The sequence below is a fragment of the Lagopus leucura genome, unplaced genomic scaffold (genome assembly GCF_019238085.1).
Source record: "Lagopus leucura isolate 7727_CA_CO unplaced genomic scaffold, USGS_WTPT01 Super-Scaffold_100157, whole genome shotgun sequence".
NCBI lineage: Eukaryota > Metazoa > Chordata > Aves > Galliformes > Phasianidae > Lagopus > Lagopus leucura.
In genome coordinates, this window is record NW_024962334.1 from 9988746 (window position 1) to 10012485 (window position 23740).

Below are 23740 nucleotides of genomic sequence, written 5' to 3' on the forward strand. Positions count from 1 at the left end.
AGGAAGGGAGGAAGGGAGGAAGGGAGGAAGGGAGGAAGGGAGGAAGGGAGGAAGGGAGGACTTTTCTACCATCTCTTCTGATTACTAATGCAGCAATAAAATAAGTATTTGATGTCAAAGAGTTAGGTTCAGGTGCTGATGACACTAGAATACTGTCAATTTACTTTCTAAGAATAAAGCCTAAATAGTGCTTCTTTTTATTACAGCCTCTTAAGTATTTCTTTACATGGAAGAATCCTGGAAACCTGCTTCTTTTTGGTAGCTGAAAATTTAGTTCTTTACTGAGTTGACTCTCTGATGTTTGGCTTTGTGGAGTCTCTTCAGCCAGAACATTATTTTTGCCTTGCTGTGATGTTTTTCCTTGATGCTTTGCTTTCATCCACAGGAAGAATCCTTGTTTGTAATTATTTCTAACATTCAGAACTAATTTAAAGTGGAAGCAATGCTTGGAAAGTGTAAAGGAAAATATCAACTCTTAAGAAAGGAAAATCAGAAGAGTGGATGTGACACCAGCACAGCCCTGGTGTCACTTAAAAGGTAGTTGTCTATAAACAGAAATTGCAACAATTGATCCAAAGTTTCTGAAAAGTTGTACCCATCAATCTTACTTCTATCACTGGGAACGTGGAGGGTGACTTTTCTGAAATGCTTCAAGGACTTGGAAACAGCTGTGATGCACGGTTTGCCAAACTCATTCATGAGAGAATCACAGAATCATTAAGGTTGGAAAAGACATCTAAGATCACCTAGTGCAGCCATCAGCCCACCCGCACATCCCTCAGTGTCACATCCACACGCTTCTTCAACACCTCCAGGGATGGTGACTGCACCACTTCCCCGGGCAGCCTGTGCCACTGCTGGGAAAGAGCCTCACTGCTCTTCCAGAGAAGAAAACTGTCATAATATCCAACCTGAACCTATCTGGCACAACTTGAGGCCATTCCTTCTCATCCTAGAGGGCTTCTTAAATCCAAACAAACAGAGACAGAAGAAAAAAGTTTGTTCTCTTTTGATTATGTAAATTTACATTCATTTAGTTCAATTGAACTGATACTATTAAATAATTAATAATATTTATTATTATTATATATATAAGATTATATATACTATATAAAATTATTAATAGTTTAATAATTAAATAGGTGAAAGAATGGTCCATACAAAAGCATATATGATGTGTTCTGAAGATAATTGGAACATATCCCCTGAGTGTCCAGGCTCAGCGCCTGCCTCAGGCACTATGAACACACAGTGCCTGGTGTAACAGCCCTCAGCATTAAGCCATTGTTCTGCTGATGCTGGTGGCTTGCAAGGTCAGGAGGTTTAAAATACACCAAAGTAAAACCTATCTGTATGGGAACTGCCGGGTCAGGGCCTGAACCTCTGATTGATCACCTGAGGTGAGCCATGAGTCAGCCACAGGGTCACAGGTGAAGGCAATTCACCTGTGCTGCCAGAAGGGGTGGAGCCAGGCTGCATCCCTTCTAGACCTATTTAAGAGCTGGCTTAGCTCTTAAGTTAAGACCAGCAGGGAAGGATCTTGTCTGGAGATCTGCTTTGCTGGAGTTTTGTAAGTGAGCCCAGGATAGGGGTAAGCCTTCTCTTTATTCTCCTTTTGTTATCATAATCTGCTTTGTCAAACTCTCTTGTTTATTTCATAGTTATAACATCTTAATATTCATTGATTATACACTATCTCATACAATATCTTGGAAAAATCAGCATTTGCTTTTTGGGTATAGAGGGCACACAGCATTGAAGCTCCAGGGAGCAGAAAATGGTCTAAATAGTCTAATGGCCCATCTTCTGCCTGCAAACAGTTTTTGTTAGTAGAAAAATACACCCCTTATCTGCAGGTTAGTGGGGGCATGTGGTCAGTCACTGTGAGCAGGGGTTGTGTTGGTTCTAACAGGGCTACCAGCAAAGGCAAACAGCCATGTCCTCGAGGAACTCCCTGCTGTTGGTTGAAGCCTTCGGGCAGGCCAAATACACTGAAATTTATATAATGTCTTTTCTTTGGAATTTCTATAAATGGGTCAAGGGGGAGAACAATACTCCTCTAGAGAAAATTATTCAAGGGCAGATCCCAGGATTTGCAGGATCCCCCTATTATGAGCTAGCAACTATCACTGAAAAATGGGGTTCCTTACGCGTTATGGGCAGTATATCCCCATATTGCATGGCAGATTACTTTCAGGGTCTTAACAAGGATGTACTTACTGATCACTAAAAAAAGGCAACTGGCTGCCTCCACGGTGGCATGGTCAGTATTAAATGCTTTAAATCATGAGGAAATAAGAAATAACACTTAAGAGAATGAAAATCAACTTTTGAAAGACAGTATTGAAAAGCTAGAGCAGGAACTTGGCATATTAACAGGGAAGAAACCAAATCTACATCTTCAAATAGGCCAAGTTCGTGGCATTTCAATAAACAATGATCAGACTCCTGAATCAACAGACTTTGTTGATCAGGAAAACAACAAATCCAAACTAGGTATGGAATATCCAATTTTGACCAATCCACTAGAAGTCCGTCCTGTCATAACCCAGAAAACAAAGAAAGTACAGGACAGACCAGCAGGGGTGCAGCCTGATCAGTGGCCCCCTGCCCAGACTCATTTACATGTGACAGCCCGGCCATACACGGCAACAGAATTGATGGATTTGGTACTGCGATTTCAGCAGAAGCGTAGAGAAAGTGTGCCGGCTTGGTTATTGAGACTGTGGGATTCTGGGGCAGAAAGTGTTTTGGTGAATGGCCCAGAAATAGCTAAGTTGGCCACCATGACCGTCCATCCTGCTCTCAGGCAGAGGTTATATGCAGGTAATCAATATCTTGATGAAAACCATTCTATACTAGAATGGTTAATGGTGGCCTGCCGTATGGTATGGTCGAATAAATCTGATATACTGCTACATACAGGGATGTGGTCCTCCATGGAGGACCTTCAGAATTATATCTGTGAACTGGGCGTAAGGGAAGCTATCTATGAAGACATATTTGATGGCCCTGATACGGTCAAATTTTCAGCAGGGATGAGAGACTTGATTCTACAGCAAGCTCCCTCTCATCTCTATGGTACTTTAGTCTCTATATTAAATCCCCTGGTGGCCTCAGAAGCCGTAGTCCAGCAGGCTGCCCAGTTAGTGGCCGACCTGGGAGAAACAGGACGCCTGCGGACTAGGCGCAACATTCGGATGTTGGAAGAAGCAGAGGTCCTGCCGGTAAGTAAAACCAAAATGCCGGGTACTCGAGCTACTCAATCGGGGCCCATAAGGGTCTCCTGAAAACAAATGTTTAATGATTTAATTCGGGCTGGGGTCCAATTTGCTAAGATTGACTGCAAGCCCAACCATGTCCTTCTCCAGCTCTGGAGACAACTAAAGGACAATCAAAAATTACAGAACTACCCTAAGAAATCAAGGGTAAGAGTTATAGAAAGAATACCAACAATGACATGGAACCTAGAAGATTTTATTGTTCCTAATAGAAAAAAAAAAAAACAAAAAAGAGCTGCCTCAGGTGTTTTGGGCCACAATGCCTGAGCCACAGGAAGCAGAAGAATTGGCCATAGCACAATTCATGGCGTGACAAGGGATGTTAATCCCCCCTAGAGCCTCCAGGCAGGACCGGAGACCCTATGTAGAATTAACGATTTATTGGTCCTGAAAAAATATTCAGAGAGTTATGGCATTAGTGGACACTGGAGCAGAAACCAATCATCTACAGAGATCCAACCACATTTGATGGAGACAGAGTGATGATTGGTGGTTTTGGGGGACAGACTATTCCTGTCACCCAAACATGGTTAAAATTGGGGGTTGGGCATCTCCCACCCCGGGAGTACAAGGTATCTATTGCCCCAGTCCAAGAATACATCTTGGGCATAGATATTCTATGGGGTCTGGCTCTCCAGACAACTGTGGGAGAGTTCAGACTTCGACAGAGATGTATCTGAGCGTTGCAGGCAATATTAAGAGGCCATGCAAAACATGGGCCTGTTTGCCTGCCAAAACCTCGCTGGATTACTAATGTAGGACAGTACAGACTCCTGGGTGGGCAAGATGAAATATCAAAAATGGTGCAGGAATTAGAACAAGTGGGCATTATAAGACCTGCACACAGCTCATATAACTCCCCCCATATGGCCAGTGCGAAAGTTGGGTGGCACATGGAGAATGACAGTAGATTACAGAGAATTAAATAAGGTCACGCCGCCTATTCATGCGGCCGTACCCAATATTGCCTCCCTAATGGACACATTAAGTAGGGAGATAAAAACCTATCATTGTGTCCTAGATCTAGCAAATGCGTTCTTCAGTATCCCAATTGCTGAGGAATCGCAAGATCAGTTTGCGTTTACGTGGGGAGGCAGGCAGTGGACCTTTCAGGTCCTGCCACAGGGGTACGTGCATTCACCAACGTATTGTCACAATCTAGTGGCGCGTGACCTGGCTGATTGGACAAAACCTGATGATGTTAACCTATATCATTATATTGATGATCTCCTGTTGACATTTGACTCACTGGAGGCAGTAGGACAGGCGGCAGATTCATTAACCGCCTATTTACAACAGAGGGGATGGGCTATAAATCCCCAAATGGTGCAAGGTCCAGGCCTGTCCGTAAAATTCCTGGGGGTGGTTTGGTCAGGAAAGACCAAAGTGCTACCCAGTGCTGTTATAGATAAGGTTCAGGCATTCCCAGTCCCTAACATCAAAGCAGCTGCAAGAGTTTCTAGGTATATTGGGTTACTGGCGTTCCTTTATACCTCACCTAGCACAACTGCTAAGGCCACTATATAAACTCACAAAAAAGGGGCAGCTATGGGACTGGGGGAAAACCAAACAGGATGCTTTCCAACAAGCAAAACTGGCAGTTAAACAAGCCCAGGCATTGGGTATATTTGATCCTACCCTCCCAGGTGAGTTGGACGTTCATACTACTCAGGATGGCTTCAGTTGGGGCCTGTGGCAACACCAGAGTTCTGTTTGGACCCCCATTGGTTTCTGGTCTCATGTTTGGCATGGAGCAGAAGAAAGGTACAGTATGACTGAAAAACAGTTATTGGCTGCCTATTCGGCACTACAGGCAGTAGAGCCAATAACTCAAACAGCGGAAGTTATAGTTAAGACCACTCTGCTGATTCAGGGAAGGGTGAAAGATCTGACCCACCTTCCTAAGACAGGGGTGGCCCAAGCACAAACAGTGGCACGATGGGCTGCCTACCTCAGCCAAAGTAGCAGTCTGTCTTCATCGCACTTGAAAGAAGAACTGCAGAAGATCCTAGGCCCAGTGCATCACAGTGATGCACCAAAAGAAATACTGGTCGCTCCACCAGAGAAGCGTCCCGTTCAGGAGGGAAAATACCATATCTCTGAAGATGCCTGGTACACAGATGGGTCCAGCAAGGGCAACCTGAGCAAGTGGAGAGCAATAGCGTACCATCCTTCCACCGAGACAATCTGGTTTGATGAGGGGGATGGTCAGAGCAGCCAATGGGCAGAACTGCGAGCCTTGTGGATGATTATAACCAAGGAACCTGGTGATGGTATCCTGAACATCTGCACAGATAGTTGGGCTGTGTACCAGGGGCTCACTCTTTGGCTTGCACAGTGGGCCACCCAGGAATGGATTATCCACGCCCAACCAATCTGGGGCAAAGACATGTAGTTAGATATATGGAATACGGTCAAACACAGGACTGTACGTGTCTACCATGTTTCTGGTCATCAGCCCCTACAGTCACCGGAAAACGATGAAGCCCGAGTTCGATGGATTGAGAATTCACCATCTGAGAACATCGCCCACTGGTTACATTAGAAGCTACGGCATGCTGGACAAAAGACAATGTGGGCAGCTGCTAAAGCATGGGGACTGCCCATACAACTATCTGATATCGTCCAGGCATGCCAGGATTGTGACGCTTGCTCCAGGACGAGACCGAGATCGTTGCCCGAAACAACAGCCCATCTTGCTAGAGGGCACAACCCTCTCCAGCGATGGCAGGTCGATTACATCGGGCCCGTTCCTCACTCCAAGGGGGCAAGATACGCCCTGACCTGTGTCGACACTGCAAGTGGGCTACTGCAGGCCTATCCAGTACCAAGAGCAAACCAGGCATATACCATCAAGGCACTCACTAAACTGATGTCTGCCTATGGGACTCCTCAAGCCATTGAGAGCGACCAAGGGACTCATTTTACTGGTGCAACGATACAGCGCTGGGCAGAAGAAAATAACGAATGGCAATTCCACCCGCTGTATAATCCAACGGAGGCAGGCCTCGTCGAATGTTATAACAGTATTCTTAAGGCTGCCCTGAAGACAGACTCCCAGTCCCTGCAGGGGTGGACAAAAAGACTGTATGAAACCTTGCACGACCTGAATGAAAGACCTTGAGACGGCAGACCCAGTGCCCTGATAATGTTGCAGATGACATGGGCCACCCCGCTTAGGATCCAAATTATGGGCACTGATCATCAGGTAAGACCCCAGATTGGTAACGAAAATAATCTTCTGCTCCCTGCCCCTGAGAATTTAGATCCGGGTACCCATAGAATAACATGGCCTTGGAAGGTGCAGGTAGGACCCAAGTGGTGTGGCCTACTTGCACCTTGGGGGAGATTGTTGGAGGTGGGAGGCTCAGTAGTCCCTCCAGTAATAGGTACATGGCCTACTGATACTGTAGTCAACACTCCGATTTTCATTGCTAAAGGGACCCCCATCATGTCCCTGTGGCATATCAGGACACCTCCTTTGGTGCCTGATATCCTTATGCAGCCACAGACATCCAGCCAGAAGGTGTGGTACAGGCAGCCAGGACGTGCCCCAGTACAAGCGGAAGTGTTGACCCAGGATAGAAATACGGCCTGTATCTTGCCCTGGAGAGCAGACCTTCCCCTCCTGGTACCTCTGAAACATCTGTATTACTCCCCGTGAGTCTGTGAGCCTTCAGGATCACTGGAAGAACAAAATGCCATCAAGCGTTCCAGTGTTACTGTCAGATCAAGTACAACACCCAGTGATGGTCTGCATGGGACTGATGGAACATAGAACAGACCTGCACCTCACGGCCACATGCCTCCAGTCACATCATTGAGCACTGGCCTATAAAGAATATGGACATTCACTGATCATCACTCATCTTGAATTGTACCAACACGAGTCACGATGAAAACTGTATAAGTGTCGCGATATAGTGGATCTCTGTATTATGGAAAGCCTACCCTTTTGTCAACCTGATCATTGGTTCATGCCATGAAGGGGTGGAGTGTATGGGAACTGCTGAGTCAGGGCCTGAACCTCTGATTGATCACCTGAGGTGAGCCATGAGTCAGCCACAGGGTCACAGGTGAAGGCAATTCACCTGTGCTGCCAGAAGGGATGGAGCCTGGCTGCATCCCTTCTAGACCTATTTAAGAGCTGGCTACCAGTGGGGAAGGATCTTGTCTGGAGATCTGCTTTGCTGGAGTTTTGTAAGTGAGCCCAGGATAGGGGTAAGCCTTCTCTTTATTCTCCTTTTGTTATCATAATCTGCTTTGTCAAACTCTCTTGTTTATTTCATAATTATAACATCTTAATATTCATTTATTATGCACTATCCATACAGTATCTTGGAAAAATCAGCATTTGCTCTTTGGGTATAGAGGGCACACAGCATTGAAGCTCCAGGGAGCAGAAAATGGTCTAATGGCCCATCTTACTCTTCTGCCTGCAAATAGTTTTTGTTAGTATAAAAATGCACCCCTAATCCACAGGTTAGTGGGGGCACGTGGTCAGTCACTGCGAGCAGGGGTTGTGTTGGTTCTAACAGGGCTACCATCAAAGGCAAACAGCCATGTCCTTGGGGAACTCCCTGCTGGTAGTTGAAGCCTTCAGGGGATGCTTTCTATTGAATCTTCAGTTGTTTCCAGAGTGCTCTCTGTACAGATTGTAGGTAATTGCAGCAGCTTCACCCCGATACCATTTTGTATCTTTACTTTTGTACTAATGTGTCCCAGGAGCACATGAGAGAGTGCCTGTGGACACTAGGAAGACTGTTGAAGGAGGAAACACAAAATAAACTTAATTTGTGTTGGGTCTTGTCTCATCCCCTGTCCCATCCAGATTTCGTGTCTTGGCTCCTGATCTAGGTCTCTACAGTCTCCTTAACTGAACATTTTCTCTATTTTGCATAAGAGATAGCTCTCTGACTCCATGACTAACTCGACTGAAAGGGAATAATTCAGCTGTTTTCTAGGCTAGGTCCTTTTCTGGGAAGGAATTCCATTGCTAGTGATGCTGAGGATGATGCAGAGGTAACACACAGCAACTCTTTCTTCAGTGGCTTCCCCCTGCAATGTCTCAGTCAACTCCTTCCTGGTGCTAAATAATGCCTCCCTAGAACAGTGCCTTCCAGATTGCTTTTTTCAGCTTATTATTATCAGCTGAAATACATTAGCCTGAATTCAGCTCAGGAGCTAATGCAGTTATCAACACTATCCAGGGTGGACATTTTGGACCACCAGGGAAGGGCTGGCAATGTCATGAACAACAGCGATGGTGCTCGTTGCCTCAAAGCCGGGACCTGTAGATCTGAAGACCTTGCTGAGGAGCAAAAAGTCCCTACCTGTGTTTCTCTCAGTAGTACCCTCCTGTGTTCCTGCCAGCACAACTGATCACCTAGCAGCAGTGGGGCTGGTGCACAAAGCTAACTACATGCTTAAATGCTTCATGAATATAGAGCTCTCTTTGTCTCCTTTCATTAGGACCTTCCTGCTGTCTACTGCTCAAAGTTGTGCTTGCACATCTAACGTGATGTAAAATAATCCAAGCAGAGATCCGTAACACCACAACACCAAAGAACAATCTTTAAAAAGCCCATCTGCACTGACCTGGTAACATAGATTGGATTTTTTGTACATTAACAATTAACCCATATTTCATTCAGTGTAACTTTAATTGCCTCACAGATACACATTAGTCTATTATTCTACCAAATGATGCTGAGAATAACTTACATTTTTAACAATTGTAAAAACACACTTTCTATCCAAAGAGGTGGCAAGCACAAAGTAGTGTTGCTTTCTCTCATTGCATTATTATTGTGGTCTTATCCACACATGCCTGGCTGTCTCTTAGGTATTACTTTTTAATCATCCACCCTCATTACATGTAGTGTTTTCTCCTTTTTCATTTTAAAGCACAAAGACAGAGAGAAGGCAATTAAAATTCAATAACAGTGCAATGCTTAGACACATATAAAGTAGTCATTAGATAGTCTGGAGACTCATTGTCTTTGTGAGAGCTCTTTTTCTCACTCTCTGCAAATCTCCCTGGCACGCTATTAGCTCAAAACAGGTCTTGCATCATGAATATGAATCCAGACATGTTCACGAAGGGCTGCAGCAAAACCTGGGCACCTCCCTCAGATGCTAAGGCCTGGAGCTAGATCTGCAGGTAATCCAGCGCCCGCTTCCTCATCCTCACCCCAGCTTGACTGAGCAGCACTTCTCTCACAAACCAGCACTGGTTACCAAGACTGCCTATAGCAGGATATGCCTCTCAGTGTCAGTAATTGACAAAATCAGGCTGCTGGGGAGTCCAGAGCAGGCTCCATCAGCATTAGGAGCCAAGTTCTTCCCTAAAGAACACTCAAGATGAGAAGACTCCAAAGCTCATTGGCAGGGGTAGGATGGTGGCAATATACCACCAAGTGTCAGACGCCCAAAGGCATCAATAGAATAATGCTCGCCCTCACATGTGAGACAGCCTCTCTCCATACCAAGGATTGTTCCTGAGCTCTGAGTTTCTCTTGCTTTCTGTCCTTGCCCTGTGGATGGAGGAGAGGGGGACAAGACAGCACACACTAGGAAGGCCCCACAACAGCTTTCTGGAGTTCAGTGGAGCTCACAGAGAGCAGATGGCACAAACCCCACTGCATTATTTAAGACTATCCTCACACTGCTGACTCTTGCTAGATGTGAATCAATATAGCAGCCTCTGCCAGAAAAAGGAGGCTGAAGTATGGGGGGAAAAAAAAAAATTGAAATAAAAACCATACTAGAGATGCTGAGGGAACACAGTACAGCCCAAGGGAATACCCATGGGCCATGGCACAATAAGCAGTCCCTGAGGGATCTGCAGGGATAAAGTTATCAAGGACAGAATTTGTCTCTCAGTCTGTGATGACATATGTGGAAGAAGGGAGGAAGGTGGATGTTATATACCCTGATTTTACTAAGGCTTTTATTCTTTGCCAGTATGGTATATTTAGAAGTTCCAATGATAAGGAATGAATGAACGTACATTTAACTGAGTTGAAAACTGCCCATCTCAAGGCATAGCATCCAGTGGCAGCCAATGGAGTTCCTCAGGGCTGACCCAGGGGCCTGCACTGCTCACCGTCTTGTCAGCAACTACAATGGGCACAGATGAACTCCAAGCATCTGGGGATGTTACTAACCTAGAGGAGGTGAGTGAGAAGACATGCAGCAGGGCCTCACTGGCCTTGGTGAAGATAGAGGACTGAGCCACTAGAAGTGTCATGAAGTTCAGGAGAAAAGCACCTGTCCTGCACCTGGGCAGCACTAACCCCATGATATGGCTGAACATCAGACTTTATAAGGAGGACTTATAGCTTGAAGTAGCTTCTAGGGTGAATATAAGCTAGAAATTCATTCCATCATTCTGAGATTATATAAATTAGGAGGAACATGGCCAGCAGACAGTGAATTTAGTATTCATAACAGCTTAGATGAAGCTGCACCTGAATTAGGGTCCAGTTTTGGACCCCTTAACCTCTCTCTCCTGAATAACATAGTATTCAGAGGAGTCTACAGGGTTTTCAGTTTATGACATGAAATAAGCACATGAACAAAACATGAAATCAAGTAAGTTTACATGCTTATTGTTCCTGAATCTGCTGCTTTTTTTTTTCCTTCTTATCAGCAAATTCTTTCACTCTAGTGTACCAAAAGTTCAATCTTAGAGGTAACTGTAAGCATCCTTTGCTGTCTCCTACCTTTTTCTTGCCCGTGTGTTTGCTCAATGCACCACCATCCTGGTTTGTGTGGACTTCAAGAGCCAGCAGTGGTCAGGGTAGGTTCATGCTCTGGCCCTGAGCACACCTCGGAGCAAGTCATCACTGGGCAGCACCCATAGAGCCAGGTCCTGTGGGAAGGGTGATCCTTTCCTGCACTGGAAAGGATTTTCAGACACTGGAAACCTCTGACAATTCATCTTATAGAAAGATGCCTTCTGGTGCCTCCTGAGGGATTATCTGGCAAGCCAGTCACCTCTAAGAACAAACTGCTTGTTTTCTGTAACAAATATAATTGGTCTGCCTTCTAATCCACCTGTGGAAAAGATGTTGACAGCTCTATTTCTCATCAAAGAACTCAAGTGTCCTTTTCCTCTTTATAGTCCAAGCACTCTTTTAGTAAGCTCAAGGCCCCAAACCATTAAATAATTACTTGCCTCACTTCCTTTCTTTGCAATATCTCTGCATCAAGTACTACAATTTGTAGAGTCTTTAGGAGAGTCAATAAAAAAGCAGCAAGGTTGCCTGATACTTGTGAAGCTTTTGGTACAAGTACGTAGGTCAAATGGGACCTTTTATGAAGGTCTATACACAACAATCAAATATCTTTACATTTATTTTCTTACATTTATGTCCAGCTGCTCCTCTATTGCTTTATTACTAAAGATCCACAATATTAACAACAGGATTTTACTGGATGTGAACTTACCTCAGTGTATGGAATGCATTTCATATATAAAAGGTAGGGACTCAGTCTTTTCTTCAACATAAGCCCTTTTCTGCAGCAAGCACAATAAACCTGAAAATTAAAACATGTTTTATATAAGATCTTATCTTCTAAAGAAAAAAATCTTCTTTTATGGTGATCATTGTGTTTGTCTAGATCTCAGTATAATGCGATGATTTTATTTCTCCCCATCCATCAGTAGTTTACCAGGTTAGAAAAGGACTGCACATCTCTGTAGGCTGTGCTGTTTGCAGAACAGTGAGACCTGCTGACAGCCTGATGGAGCACAACCATTCCTTCATGGAAATCACGATGTAGTGACCATTCTGCCCTGCTTTCCTGAAACTTTTTGCATTTCTTAGGAGTGACTAATCTCTAAGGATATCATTCCCTACTTTTTTTTTTTTTCTTTTTTTTTGTTAGTTCAGAGTTCACTTCTCTCCTTTCAAATGTGATTACAGAAAAATGATCAATCCAATAACCGTATACAAGATATCGCCAGCATGGCATCTCAATCAACACAGTTCCATCTAATCCTCATAGTACTGTATCAAGAGCAGTCTCACTAAGCTCACCAGAGACAGTCTGTCAGCACTGCAGCACCAACCTCTCTGCCCCGGGATGTACAAAACTGTTCTTTGTCACGTGTTTGGACTTACGCACCTATTTCTGCAGTGATGGGGATAACACACCAGATGTCCACTGACAGCTACTAACTACACAGTGCAGGAGAGGACCCAAAGGCCCTTAAGTGAAGACAGCCTAAAACCCAGGTATGGAACAGGTTTAACAAGCTTCAGAATGGAGCTGAACTGATGCATATCCATCCCTAAGAGTTCAAGAGATAGAAAAACAGAAGACAATTTCAGTGAGCCGTATAAAGTTATAGCAGGGCTTGACCTGCCTCTGAGAGTTGGCCCCTATCTGGATGATGTAAATGGAACAGTTTGCTGAGAACTTTGGAATGGATGTGACCTGAAAAGGGCAGGGGTTTATTGGGAGACAGTCATTTTGTTGATTTTTTTTCCCATTTCTTGATTACCTTATTTAGGTATTTGGATTCAGAACATTGCTAGTACTTGTGGTAGATTAGCACACTGCAGACGTTAACTACTGTTTAAGTCTTCAGGTTTGAAAACTTTTCAAGAGTATAAAAAAAAAAAAAAAAACCCTACAAAAACAACAACTTCAAACTGACTTCAAGACTCTTTTCAAGTGTGCATATAATTATTACGCATCTGTTACAGTTGGTGTTACAACTGGAAAGATTATCACGGTGAAAACAGGAAAAGAAACAAACAAGGAAGGAATGCTCACCTGTATCTGAAGATCTAGGTTTGCAGGAAAGACTCCACAGATGAGGAATCTCCAGAAAGAGATCCTTTCCCAGTGGCAGTCAGCCCTTAAATGGGGTCTAGGAGAGGTGCAGCCAAGCTCCACCCCTTCCATCACTCAGCTGAATCGCCTTCACCTGTGCTCCATGGCTGACTCAGTGCTTGCCTCAGGTGATCAATCAGTGCTTTAGGAGCACTGAGTGCTGTGAAACAACAGCTCCCATACATACCTTGTATTTTGCACAAACAGATATTAATAATTCTATTACATTGCAACACATTAGCAAGCATGGTATTCAAAACACTCCATGTATTAAGCAGAGAGTTTGAGTGCTTTGTGAGTAATCAAATATGAAAATTAATACAAATAAAACATGCCTAAAAGCAATTGATGGCTACAGAGTTTGGTTTTCAAGCTTTTGTGAAAAAGCAGTCTGAATCACAGCCAGAGGTGGGTGTAGTAGTCAAGGTTGTACCTCTCTGATATTATTCACATCCAAGCACTCCTCTTATTTTGATATTTAAGTGGCCTTAATTGAAGTTATGTATAAAACACATGGAATCAAGGACACAAATATAGCATTGAGAAGAATGGGGACTGAAGTCTGGCTGAGAATCTGTGCTTCAAACTGTCTCTCTGCCTATGAGACATGAAACATCACACAGACAAAAACAGTTTTGCAACCTCAGTGAATATCACTTCACATTCATGTACTCCCAGCAGAAGCTGAAGTCAGACATACCAGGATCTCCTACTTTGGGCTGGCAGTATAAGGCCACATCTTCTTTAGATGGGCATGCACTTTTCTTCTGCAGGTTGTGTTACTGCTGGTATGGATAAGGATGATCAATTGCCGTTCCCTTTGAATCTCTTCATGCACGTCACAAAGATGAATCAGTTCTTCTCCTTACTTTACTGTCAATCCCAGTATCCTTAGTTTTAGTCCAAGTCAAGTAGCAACATTTTTTTGAAGTTCACATTATGAATTTACTTTCATTCATCTAATTCAGCTCTTGAGTACTTGAAGAGTTATGACAAAATACAGAGTACACAGGGCTTTTGATAATGGCTAGATGGCTAAAACTAAACTGTTCCACAATTCACTTGAGATTCTTCTATAGATTGTATTACTTGTTATCTGTTACTGTTCCACAGGTAGGCAAAGGAGCTCAGAATGCACAAGTATATTATCACAACATAATATGCACTTCCAATCAGCAAAAGAGTGATGCATATGAAGAGGGAAACATAAATGATATAAAAAAAAATACCATTATCTGTGTGCAAGCAAAAGAAAATTGATTTATTGTTCTGTGTACAGTGATAAAAAACGTTGAGAATCTGTAATAAGAATTCCTAGCTGTCATAGTCATCTACAGCTCTGGCCTCATCTCTCTGTCTCTGTAAACTTAAACATGTACAACAATGTGGCCAAATGTTTTCCCATCTCTATGCATATATATACTTATTTCTATGTATGTGAGTAAGCGTGGATGAATATACACATGCTTGACATGAGACAACAGTGTGCAATTGCAGCCCAGAAGGCCAACAGTATCCTGGACTGTATCCAAAGAGGGGTGGCCAGCAGGGAGTGGGAGGGGATTGTCCCCTTCTGCTTTGCCCAAGTACTGCATCCAGATCTGGGTACCCCAGCACAAGAAGGACGCAGAGCTGCTGGAGTGTATGAAGGGCAATGAAGAGGATCAGAGGGTTGGAGCATCTCACTTATGAAGAAAGGCTGAGGGAGCTGGACTTGTTCAGTCTGGAGAAGAGAAGGCTGAGAGTATAACTCACTATGGCCTTCCAGTACTAAAAAAGACCTTATAAACAGGAGAGAGTCCAACTCTGGATGGTCAGATAGTAACAGGAGAAGGGGGAATGGTTTTAAACTGAAAGAGGGGAGACTTAAATTAGATATTAGAAATAAAACTCACTCAGAGGGCAGTGAGGCCCGGCACAGGCTGCCCATAGAAGCTGTGGATGCACCATGCCTGGAAACATTCAAGAGCGGGTACGACAGGGCTCTGGGCAGCTTGGTCTGGTGGGAAGTGACTGTGCTATGCCCATGGCATGGGTTGGAGCTTGATGACCTTTAACGTCCTTTCCAACCCAAGCCATTCCCTGATTATGTGATCTATATTTTCACAGTTCCTTTGAAGGACACACAAACTAAATGCAGTTCTTTAGACAACGAATGGCAACAAGACAATTTGTGGCAGAATAGCCATACACATTTGTATTCTGCCATAGTACAAAATAGACGTGCTTAAATGCCACAAGGGCCAGTCAGTGCAGGAATAAACAACAGCTGGAGTCTAATCCTGCACCATTGCCTTCAGTGGCAGCTTTGCCACTGACTAGTGTCCAAGAGAACTCTTCCGTTATACCCTAAGCAGTGAAAGGAACACCAATAATTATAAACTCTCCCCTCTATAAGTTTTCCTTCCTACCCTTGTAATCTATACTGTACTTACCCACTGCTCACTGCACAGACTGGACTCTCCAAGAGCCTGCCTACTGTTTATGTTCTGAGTTACCCCCAGCAGTTTCCTCCAGACTCCTCCAGGATTTGCTGGCTGGCCTGAAGCAGGCAGCTCGGCACTGTCTTGTTCATTATTTCCCAAACTGTTACCTGCACATCTTACAGCTGAAGATACGATTCTGAATCTTGCAGCTGCTCCTCAAAGTAGAGGAGCTGATCCACCTCAAAGCAATCACTTGCTCTAGGAACCAGTTTCTCCAGGTGTCTCGTTATCTCTTCCTCACTGGCCTTCTGCTGTCTCGCCTGCTTCAGATAGGTGTATACCTTCTCAAATACCTCTCCTCCCAGCTTCTGGATGGCAGATCTAAAGATAAATAAAGGTCAAGTCAAACTTAACTTATATATTAATACAAGCAATTGCAAGTGCTGATTTTTCTTTTTTAATGTTCTATCTACCTTTGATTAAAATGTGATAATAACACACCTTATTTGTCTGACAGCAAAAGGAACTAAAATTTTCCATGGAATTACTCTATGGTTGTGTTAAACAAAAGGCCCAGGAGTAAACACCTCGCCATAATAAAGTCATAGGAGACCCAGCCATTGCCACTGCTGCAGACCACCATTCCTTCCCACACTAAATCTGACACACTGTTTTATCTTCAGCAAGTCCAATATGCACACATAGATTATTGCCCCCGTGTTTCATCAAAACCAAGAGAAGCATCCCCAGTCAGGCACAAATCAGTCGCATTATATGAGAATAAGCATATAACAGAATGTGTTGCCTCATTTTAGCCGCTATCAAATAACAAGGAAACTGTTGTACCAGATCAGCATAAACCAACTGGCAATTCTGTCTTTTTCTACAGCACTACCCTTTATCAGCTGACAGATCTGTAATTCAGTGACAAAGAATACAGTCACAGAAACTTAATGTTGATTTATAAAGAGACAACTGAAAACTGCAATACAGTGAGCAAAATTTATTTTTCCAAAGACAAACATCTTTAAACTCATGTGCCACAAGTCACAAGTAGTAGCATTCCCAACAGTGGAGGGTTCATAATATTTTGATGAAAAAGTTAATTTTTCTTCAGCATATCAGAAACTCTATCTGCCTGCTCCTTGTGAGTCTGCTGCAGGGATTGCATTCACTTCACTGTTTAAACAAACCTGCTTAAGCTCACACACCCCACGTTTCTTGTTGTACCCCAATGGTGCCCATCCATACAGCACCCATGGCAGGACTGGGACCTGAATGGCATCAAACAAATGGCAGCAAACAGAGTTTGCTGGCACTTGTGAAGACATCAGCAATTTGTATTGAAAAACATCTTATTTTGGTTAGGTGAAGTTGTGGCTAGGAGCCTTTCCTCCCAACAACATTTTGCTAGGATTTCAAGAGTATTCAGGTTGGGGCAATCATTTCTTTTTCAGGAAATCCCCACAGGTTCTCAAGTCCACGTTGGACTTGACAGGGTTGGGCTGGACTCCCTGCAGGTCCAGGTGTGATTCAGTCCAGCTTCCCATAACTGGAAAACAGATTTTTTCTCCCAGCAGTGATGTTCAGTGGAAAATGAAAACTGCTGGAAGTGATTGAATGCTGGACTCCGGCAACCAAGGGATTAGATCAGCACAGCAAGCTAAATAGGGATTTGTTAGGCAAGTAATGGAAATTCCCTCAAATCTCAGCAGAATTCCCTGAAATCTCTGCAGAAATACTCCATTTCTTCCCAGTGGTTAAAAATCAATCAATGAGAAGCTATTTAGAAATCATGACTGCTTCATCAATGCCTCTAGAGATCCCTTCTTCTTTCTCTTGTCAACAAATTGTTTTTTTTTTTGTCATTCCTTTCTATTTAAAGATGAAAAATTAAGCAAACACACATCTCAGGAGTACTGTCTCTGCTAATAAATGTTACCTGCAGACTGGAATCTTTTCAGTGTAGCTTGAGCATGCAAATTAGCTCCTCTGTATAAAACCTGATACAATAGAATTAGGGGAAAAGCGCTCATAGTTTGAAAATTAAGGGGTAGGTGACAAAAATTATAACCTCCTTTTACAAAAGCTCCTTTACATCGAGCTCTATTTGGGCTTGAAAGCTGCATTAATATGAGTTTGCTACCACATAGAACATTTTCTGCAATGGGGACAGAAATTTGGGATCTCAGACAGTACATGTCAAATACAGTACCGAATCTTTTATTATACCAACAGAGTGGGGGAAGTGATTTCCCAGAAAGCAAAGTTAGCTCATGACACCCCTGATCTGCACCAGTGGGTATTTTTCCATCCAAGTGGAGGGACCTTCCAATGATGGATTTCACACCACATTTCCATTTATAGGTACTATTTCACATGAAGTGTGGCACACCTGCATTTACAGCTTCGAAATAGCTAAAAGCCTAACTTCTGAATGTGCTGTGAGAACCGGCACAGAGCTCCCATTTACACTCTCATGTATTCTGATTATCAGCCATTTACTCTTGTAGCTCACTCACCTGCAAACTCACTATTTTGCCCCACAAATGAGCCATCATCCTTTTCTTAACCAAGATCCACAAGCACAGCAGGACACCTGACATAGAATCATAGAATGGCTTAGGTTGGAAGAGACATTAAAGAACACTGAACTCCAACTCCCTGCTGTAGGCAGGGCTGCCACCCACTGGATCAGGCTGTCTGGGCCCCATCCAACCTGGCCTTGAGCACCTCCAAGGATGGGGCACCACAGCTTCTCTGGGCAAGATAAATAAGATAAGATAAGTAAATAACTTTTTCTAACATCTAACTTTCTCCTCTTTTAGTTCAAAGCCATTCCTCCTTTTTCTGTCACTATCAGACTGTGTAGAAAGTTATCTGCTCTATGTCTTAGCTTCTGTTTTCTCACTTTCCACCATTCCACCTGGACTGGGGTAAATATTTCTGCTGTGACATCCCCACTGGAGCTGGAAGCACAGGCTGTGACAGAAGACACAAGTCTTCATATCATCATGCACTGCCTGCCTTTGTTAAGTTTTACCCATTCCTTGCTGGGAAGACATCCCATTGCCTGGACACAGGTCAGCTCAAATTAAACTTCTCCCAATGCAGCCTAGCTACATAAAGTACATTTTATCAAAACTAATTGATAAAATTTAAGCTGCAGGCCATAAGCCTTTAGGCAGCCTCACTTGGAGACATTCAGTAGGGAAACTCCACAGTTCCTGAATAAACTAGTTCAAGCAGTTCTCCAAAGGACTGAAATCCAGTTCATCATATGTAAGTGAATGCCCAAAGTGTGTGCTTTCCCACTGCAAACTGGAAGAAATTCAATACTGAGTCCAGCCTCCTTCACTCCTTGTAGCTGCAGAGGACCACCCCAGTGATCCAGGCGAAGGGGAGACAGGGCTGGGCCCCCCCATGGCCCCCAGCAAGCTCTGACCGCCAGCCTACTGGCTGAGAGCAGCTACTGCCAGTCTCTGCACGGTCATCCCTGGCAGCTGTGGTTTGAATAAAATGCCTCATGCTGCCATTATTCTGTGCAGCACAGAATGCCTAGAGAAAATTAACTGGAACAAGCCCCAGAGGCCATGGAGGCAGACAGATATCTGTTTGTGGCTAATGATAGGCTTTTGGCAAGAGACAGAGTTGGTTCTGTTAAGGATAAGGTACTTCTAAGCTTCTGAGAAGCAGTGTCAATATCAGCTAAATCATAGGCACTTAGTGCTTTGACTCACTGCCAGTGTCGGAGGGGAGCTAAATAGGAGCCTTCAGAATGACAATTTTATACTCAGGGTGTCCAACTGTGCCTAAAAATGTGCCAAGTCATTCCATGGAGCTGGGTCCAAATGAATGCATCAGGATATCTAGTGATTTGAAATTAATTTCCTACGCATCAGTGCAAAATTACTAAAATTTGACAATATAATAATGTGTTCTTGGCTGGCTGAGGAAGCTGTAATTCTTTCCCTGGGTGAACAAAGAATTTCCCATTATCCTGCGGGCCTTTATTTTTACAGTAATGCTACTAGCTTTGTGTTAATATTTCTTTTCTGGTCTGGAGATCAACTACAATCCACCTACCTTTATGTGGCACTGACAAAAGTCACAAAACAAGATTAATGCTGGAGTTTGTGCTCCTCCATGGGTGTCAGTAGATGGGTTAATATCTCTCAACAGCTTTTCATCGCCTGTCTTGAAGGATGACCATGACACAGATCAGCAGCTGAGTGAGTTTACGGCTTGTCTTTTGGAGATGTCATTCTGCATGATAGTAACTATCATTTAAAACTATTCTGCCCTCTCTCCTCTGGCCCCAGGGGGAATCAGCCTTTCCCACACAGCATTTTCACAGTGCTTCAGGGAGTTGTGGCGTGGGTTATTCCTCAGCCACCACGCTCTGCACGAGTCACTGCTGAGCACACCAGGACAGTACTGTGCAAGCCTCCCTGGACTGGAGAGCAGCAGTAACATCTCACCTCTGCCACAGCAGACAGCGAACACGCAGCTCCTACATTAACCACTGAAAATTTAGGGATTTAAAAATGCTGATCTTACCCATAATTACCTTGTTGTCAACTTTGAAAGTTTTCTGAGCACGGAATATCCATCTGAGTGGATGGAGACAAGTGGATCACGATTAGGGCTGATGGGGCATAAAAGATATGGCTCAGTAGAGTGAGAGAGGACTCCACACTCATGAGGCCCCATCTGGAGTTTGTCCCCAAACAAGTTATTTCTAATCATTCACTTATTAATCCCATATACAACAGAGTGCTTGCTATTTGCAGCTGAACGTTAGCAACATGTATCTTGGTGAAAATGATAGTTAAATTTTTCTCCCAAAATGGCTTTTCGAAAAAGAATCAGGAAATCGCATATCTTTGATCTCATACAAAAAAATAGTTTCTTAACAGTACCAGGGAAATCCTAGAGTATCTGCTACAGCATCTCTCAGTTCAGTGAACAAACAAGTTTGTCTCAAGCATAACACAAAAGGTTCCTTTTCCCTCCAGTTATCTTCCTGTCATTCAGGATGGTGACATTACTGATTACCAATCATTGAACCTTGTCTAAAGCTTCAAAGAAACTGTTCTGAGTTTAAAACTGCATATGCATCAAAGCTTGATGGTTGCTTTGTAAAGAGCCCTGGAAATGTACTAAGAGAGTTGCATTATAAACTTACTGATTTACTTTTTAGGAACTTACTTCTCAAGGTAGGGCACTACCTTTCTAGTTCTGACGTCTGTTGGGTCTTGGGAACATGATAAGTACGGCAAAGTCTAAGAAAAGGGCATATTAAATAAAGAAGAAAAAGCAGGATGAATTTTGGTACAAAAGCTGTAAAATGAAATCTGAATTCTTAAGACTACTCTACAATCACCTTCAAGCATCAGTGGACTTTGACTTTCATTGTAATATCACTGATTGAAAATTTCTTCACTTGACGACAATGATAATTTTTATAGCTCATCCTCAATTACTTCGTAACTCTTGAATTAAAGCACCTTCATTTCATTGCAAACAAAACTCTGACACCCTACTTCAAGGATCTGCAAAATTTAAAGCATATTTAGGACATGTTTTCACTTGAAATAATAAGAATCTTATTTAAAGCTGGAGACACAACTGAAAAAATATCAACAATATTCTCTATGCATTTCATTTTTCAAGATAAATCAATAAGTAAAAGCTAACATCAGCTCTTGGAAGAACTGTGAATTAGAATTTAGAGTTGTTAAATTCTGTCTCCAGAAATCAGAATAGAGTTTGTGAGAATGGGAAATGGTGGGGGGTTTTTGTGCTTTATGAAAAATACCTGGCCCCAGAACTCCAAGCAACCTGTCCAGTGAGTTAATTTGCACTGAGCGCTTAAGTCTTCATTGAATATGAATGATTCAGCAAGTGGAATACTATCATAAATCAATCACTCAGGGATAAAATCTGTCTTCTGGGAGAAACTGGTAGAAATTACAGGCCAAATACTCATTACTCTAAAATAGTCTTCATTGTCTCTAATGGGAGACAGCAGGAGTTTCAGCAGAGTATTTCCCTCCCTCTGGAGCTATGTGTATAACCAATTTCCCATAAGGTAGGGGAAAAAAAAAAAAAAAAAAAAAAAAAAAAAAAGCTCTGATTTTTCAGAGAAGTAAGTGGGAAAAAAAATATGTGATGAACAAAGAAGTTCTCTTTGAGTCTATTTTTATTACAGCAGCCTGCACTGCTAACCTCTTTCCAGAAGGGTTTGCTGAGTGCCATTTGAGTATTCACTACCCTTATTACTTCCACGTACCTTAATAAACCTCCGAAGGTCACTATGCTGCATCTAGCAAACACTGTCAAGATTTTTTAAGTGTATCTATACTGAAAACAGACTATATAATTAATGGCATGTGAGAGTATTCTCACATTTGGAAATGATTGACAAAATTAAGGCACTAGAAAACTGAATAGCTCAGTCTATGTATGATGTATGCACAGCATGACAAACTAGGGAAATTATGTTTTATGTGCAAAACAAAAAGATGTATTAGTCTAATTGTAATGTTTTGAATGTTCGGGGCTACTTGACATTTTAAAATGGATGATTCTACATCAATAATTATGTGTTTTGTAACTGGAATACAATTTTCAGACTGGATGAAAATTCTCTACTGCTAAAGCAATTGTGACATTAGTATCCATTTTAAAAAATCCTTAAAAATTCAGGATAACAGAATGGCACACTGATCTATGAAATGCAGCCCAGTAAAGAAAGTGAAAAAGTCTGATTTTTTTTTTAACATATCCAAGTAAATTCATAAAATCTTACAGTTCATTTTAAGTGCTGGACCTGAGGCTCAACAATGTGTAAAATCAACACCAGGATGAGCATCCCAAGAAATCACATCAAAGCTAAATTGTGCTATTTTGTATAGTGGCTAATAGACCCATTACCAAGTTTGCTCCCTGTACTTATTCCAAGTGCATCATAATGCTGCCCATGGGAGGGGGTTGGAGCTCAATGATCTTTATGGTCCATTCCAACCTGAGTCATTCTATGATTCTATGATAACAATACTTGTGGACATTTTTATACTGACATATAGCAAATAACACAGTATTGATTTAATTTAGGCTAAATGGCTGAGGGCTTTGTACCAGAGTCAACACGTCCTGTTCTACAGACTGGGTAAAAATCCAAGGACATTTGGATTAATGACCTGGGACTTCAAATCAGAATCCCATTTTCCAAAATCATAAAGGTGAAACAATATAAATATATACACTAACTTCAAAGGAAAACAAGAAAAAAAAATGGGGAAAAGCACAGTTCTTGCCAAATACTTTTCAATAGCAGCTGGTAAATTCTGACCATGCTCATAGCTGGCAGGGTGTCCTTTGAGATCTATATAATCAGTACATCCCCACCTAACAACTAAATAATGAATCACTTGCAAGATTTGCTGAGCTCAGATATTTTGGAGAACCAGCACAATTTCTGCTATAGTTCTCTCTCCCCTCCTACAGTACATCAGGTGAAGGTCTGTTGAAAAGAATAACAGGAAAAACTGAGCAGCTGCTAAAATTGAAGGCAAATAGCTATAATACTCTGGATGTGCATCTTAATAATTTTAAAGATACCATCATTTGCAACTCAATAGTACAGAAATTCTGTTACGTTACAGCACAAAACACATTCAACCTGAAGATGTGAAACATGAGCCTCACAAATTCCTTTGCCATTGTTCCCTGTGTGACTCTGGATGTACTGGGCAGAAAAGGAGTAGCTTTTTCTTGTTATAGTTTTCTAGTTATAGTAACGAACTATTTCTTGAAATTGGATCTATTCGAGTATCGTGATTTACTTCCTGCATGGGAGGGCCTAAATGAATACAACAGATTTTCCAAGATTTACACACTTTCACGTCCCTCCTTACCTTCCACTCTAATCTTGAAGATGTAAACTGATGAATCTAGATACCAAGGATCACTGTTCTAGTTATAAGGATGAAATTCTATGTGCACTCAGTTTGAATGAGAGGGATAGTACTCCAGAAATACTAGAGCAAGTAATCCTGGAGATTAGGACACTAACATGCCCTTAACACCAAGAGGTGGAGACTGGCCTTTGAAAATGAAGTGCAATAAAAATTGTGACAAGGAGGATGGATATGCAGCTAATACTTTGGTTTAGCCCAT

The 23740-nt window shown here is 42.6% G+C and overlaps 1 protein-coding gene and 1 long non-coding RNA gene across 8 annotated transcripts in view; both read right to left on the reverse strand.

Moving 5' to 3' along the window:
* LOC122189413 overlaps positions 1–13159 on the reverse strand; it is a 31974-nt gene extending 18815 nt beyond the window's left edge. Inside the window, exons 1-4 of one of the 2 annotated variants that reach the window (XR_006181816.1) lie at positions 13071–13159; positions 12417–12582; positions 11736–11825; positions 11009–11184 (exon numbers count right to left, since the gene is read on the reverse strand). This is a non-coding gene — a long non-coding RNA (uncharacterized LOC122189413). The remainder of the gene's footprint in view (positions 1–11008; positions 11185–11735; positions 11826–12416; positions 12583–13070) is intronic. The other variant, XR_006181817.1, reaches the window with a different exon arrangement.
* A 1905-nt stretch (positions 13160–15064) lies between these two features.
* Positions 15065–23740, reverse strand: part of NEK11 (NIMA related kinase 11) — an 85639-nt gene continuing 76963 nt past the window's right edge. For 5 of the 6 annotated variants that reach the window (XM_042889105.1, XM_042889103.1, XM_042889104.1 and 2 more), the window contains one exon: positions 15065–15937. In XM_042889105.1, the coding sequence (XP_042745039.1) occupies positions 15733–15937 (205 nt within the window). In that variant the 3' untranslated portion in view covers positions 15065–15732. The remainder of the gene's footprint in view (positions 15938–23740) is intronic. The other variant, XM_042889106.1, reaches the window with a different exon arrangement.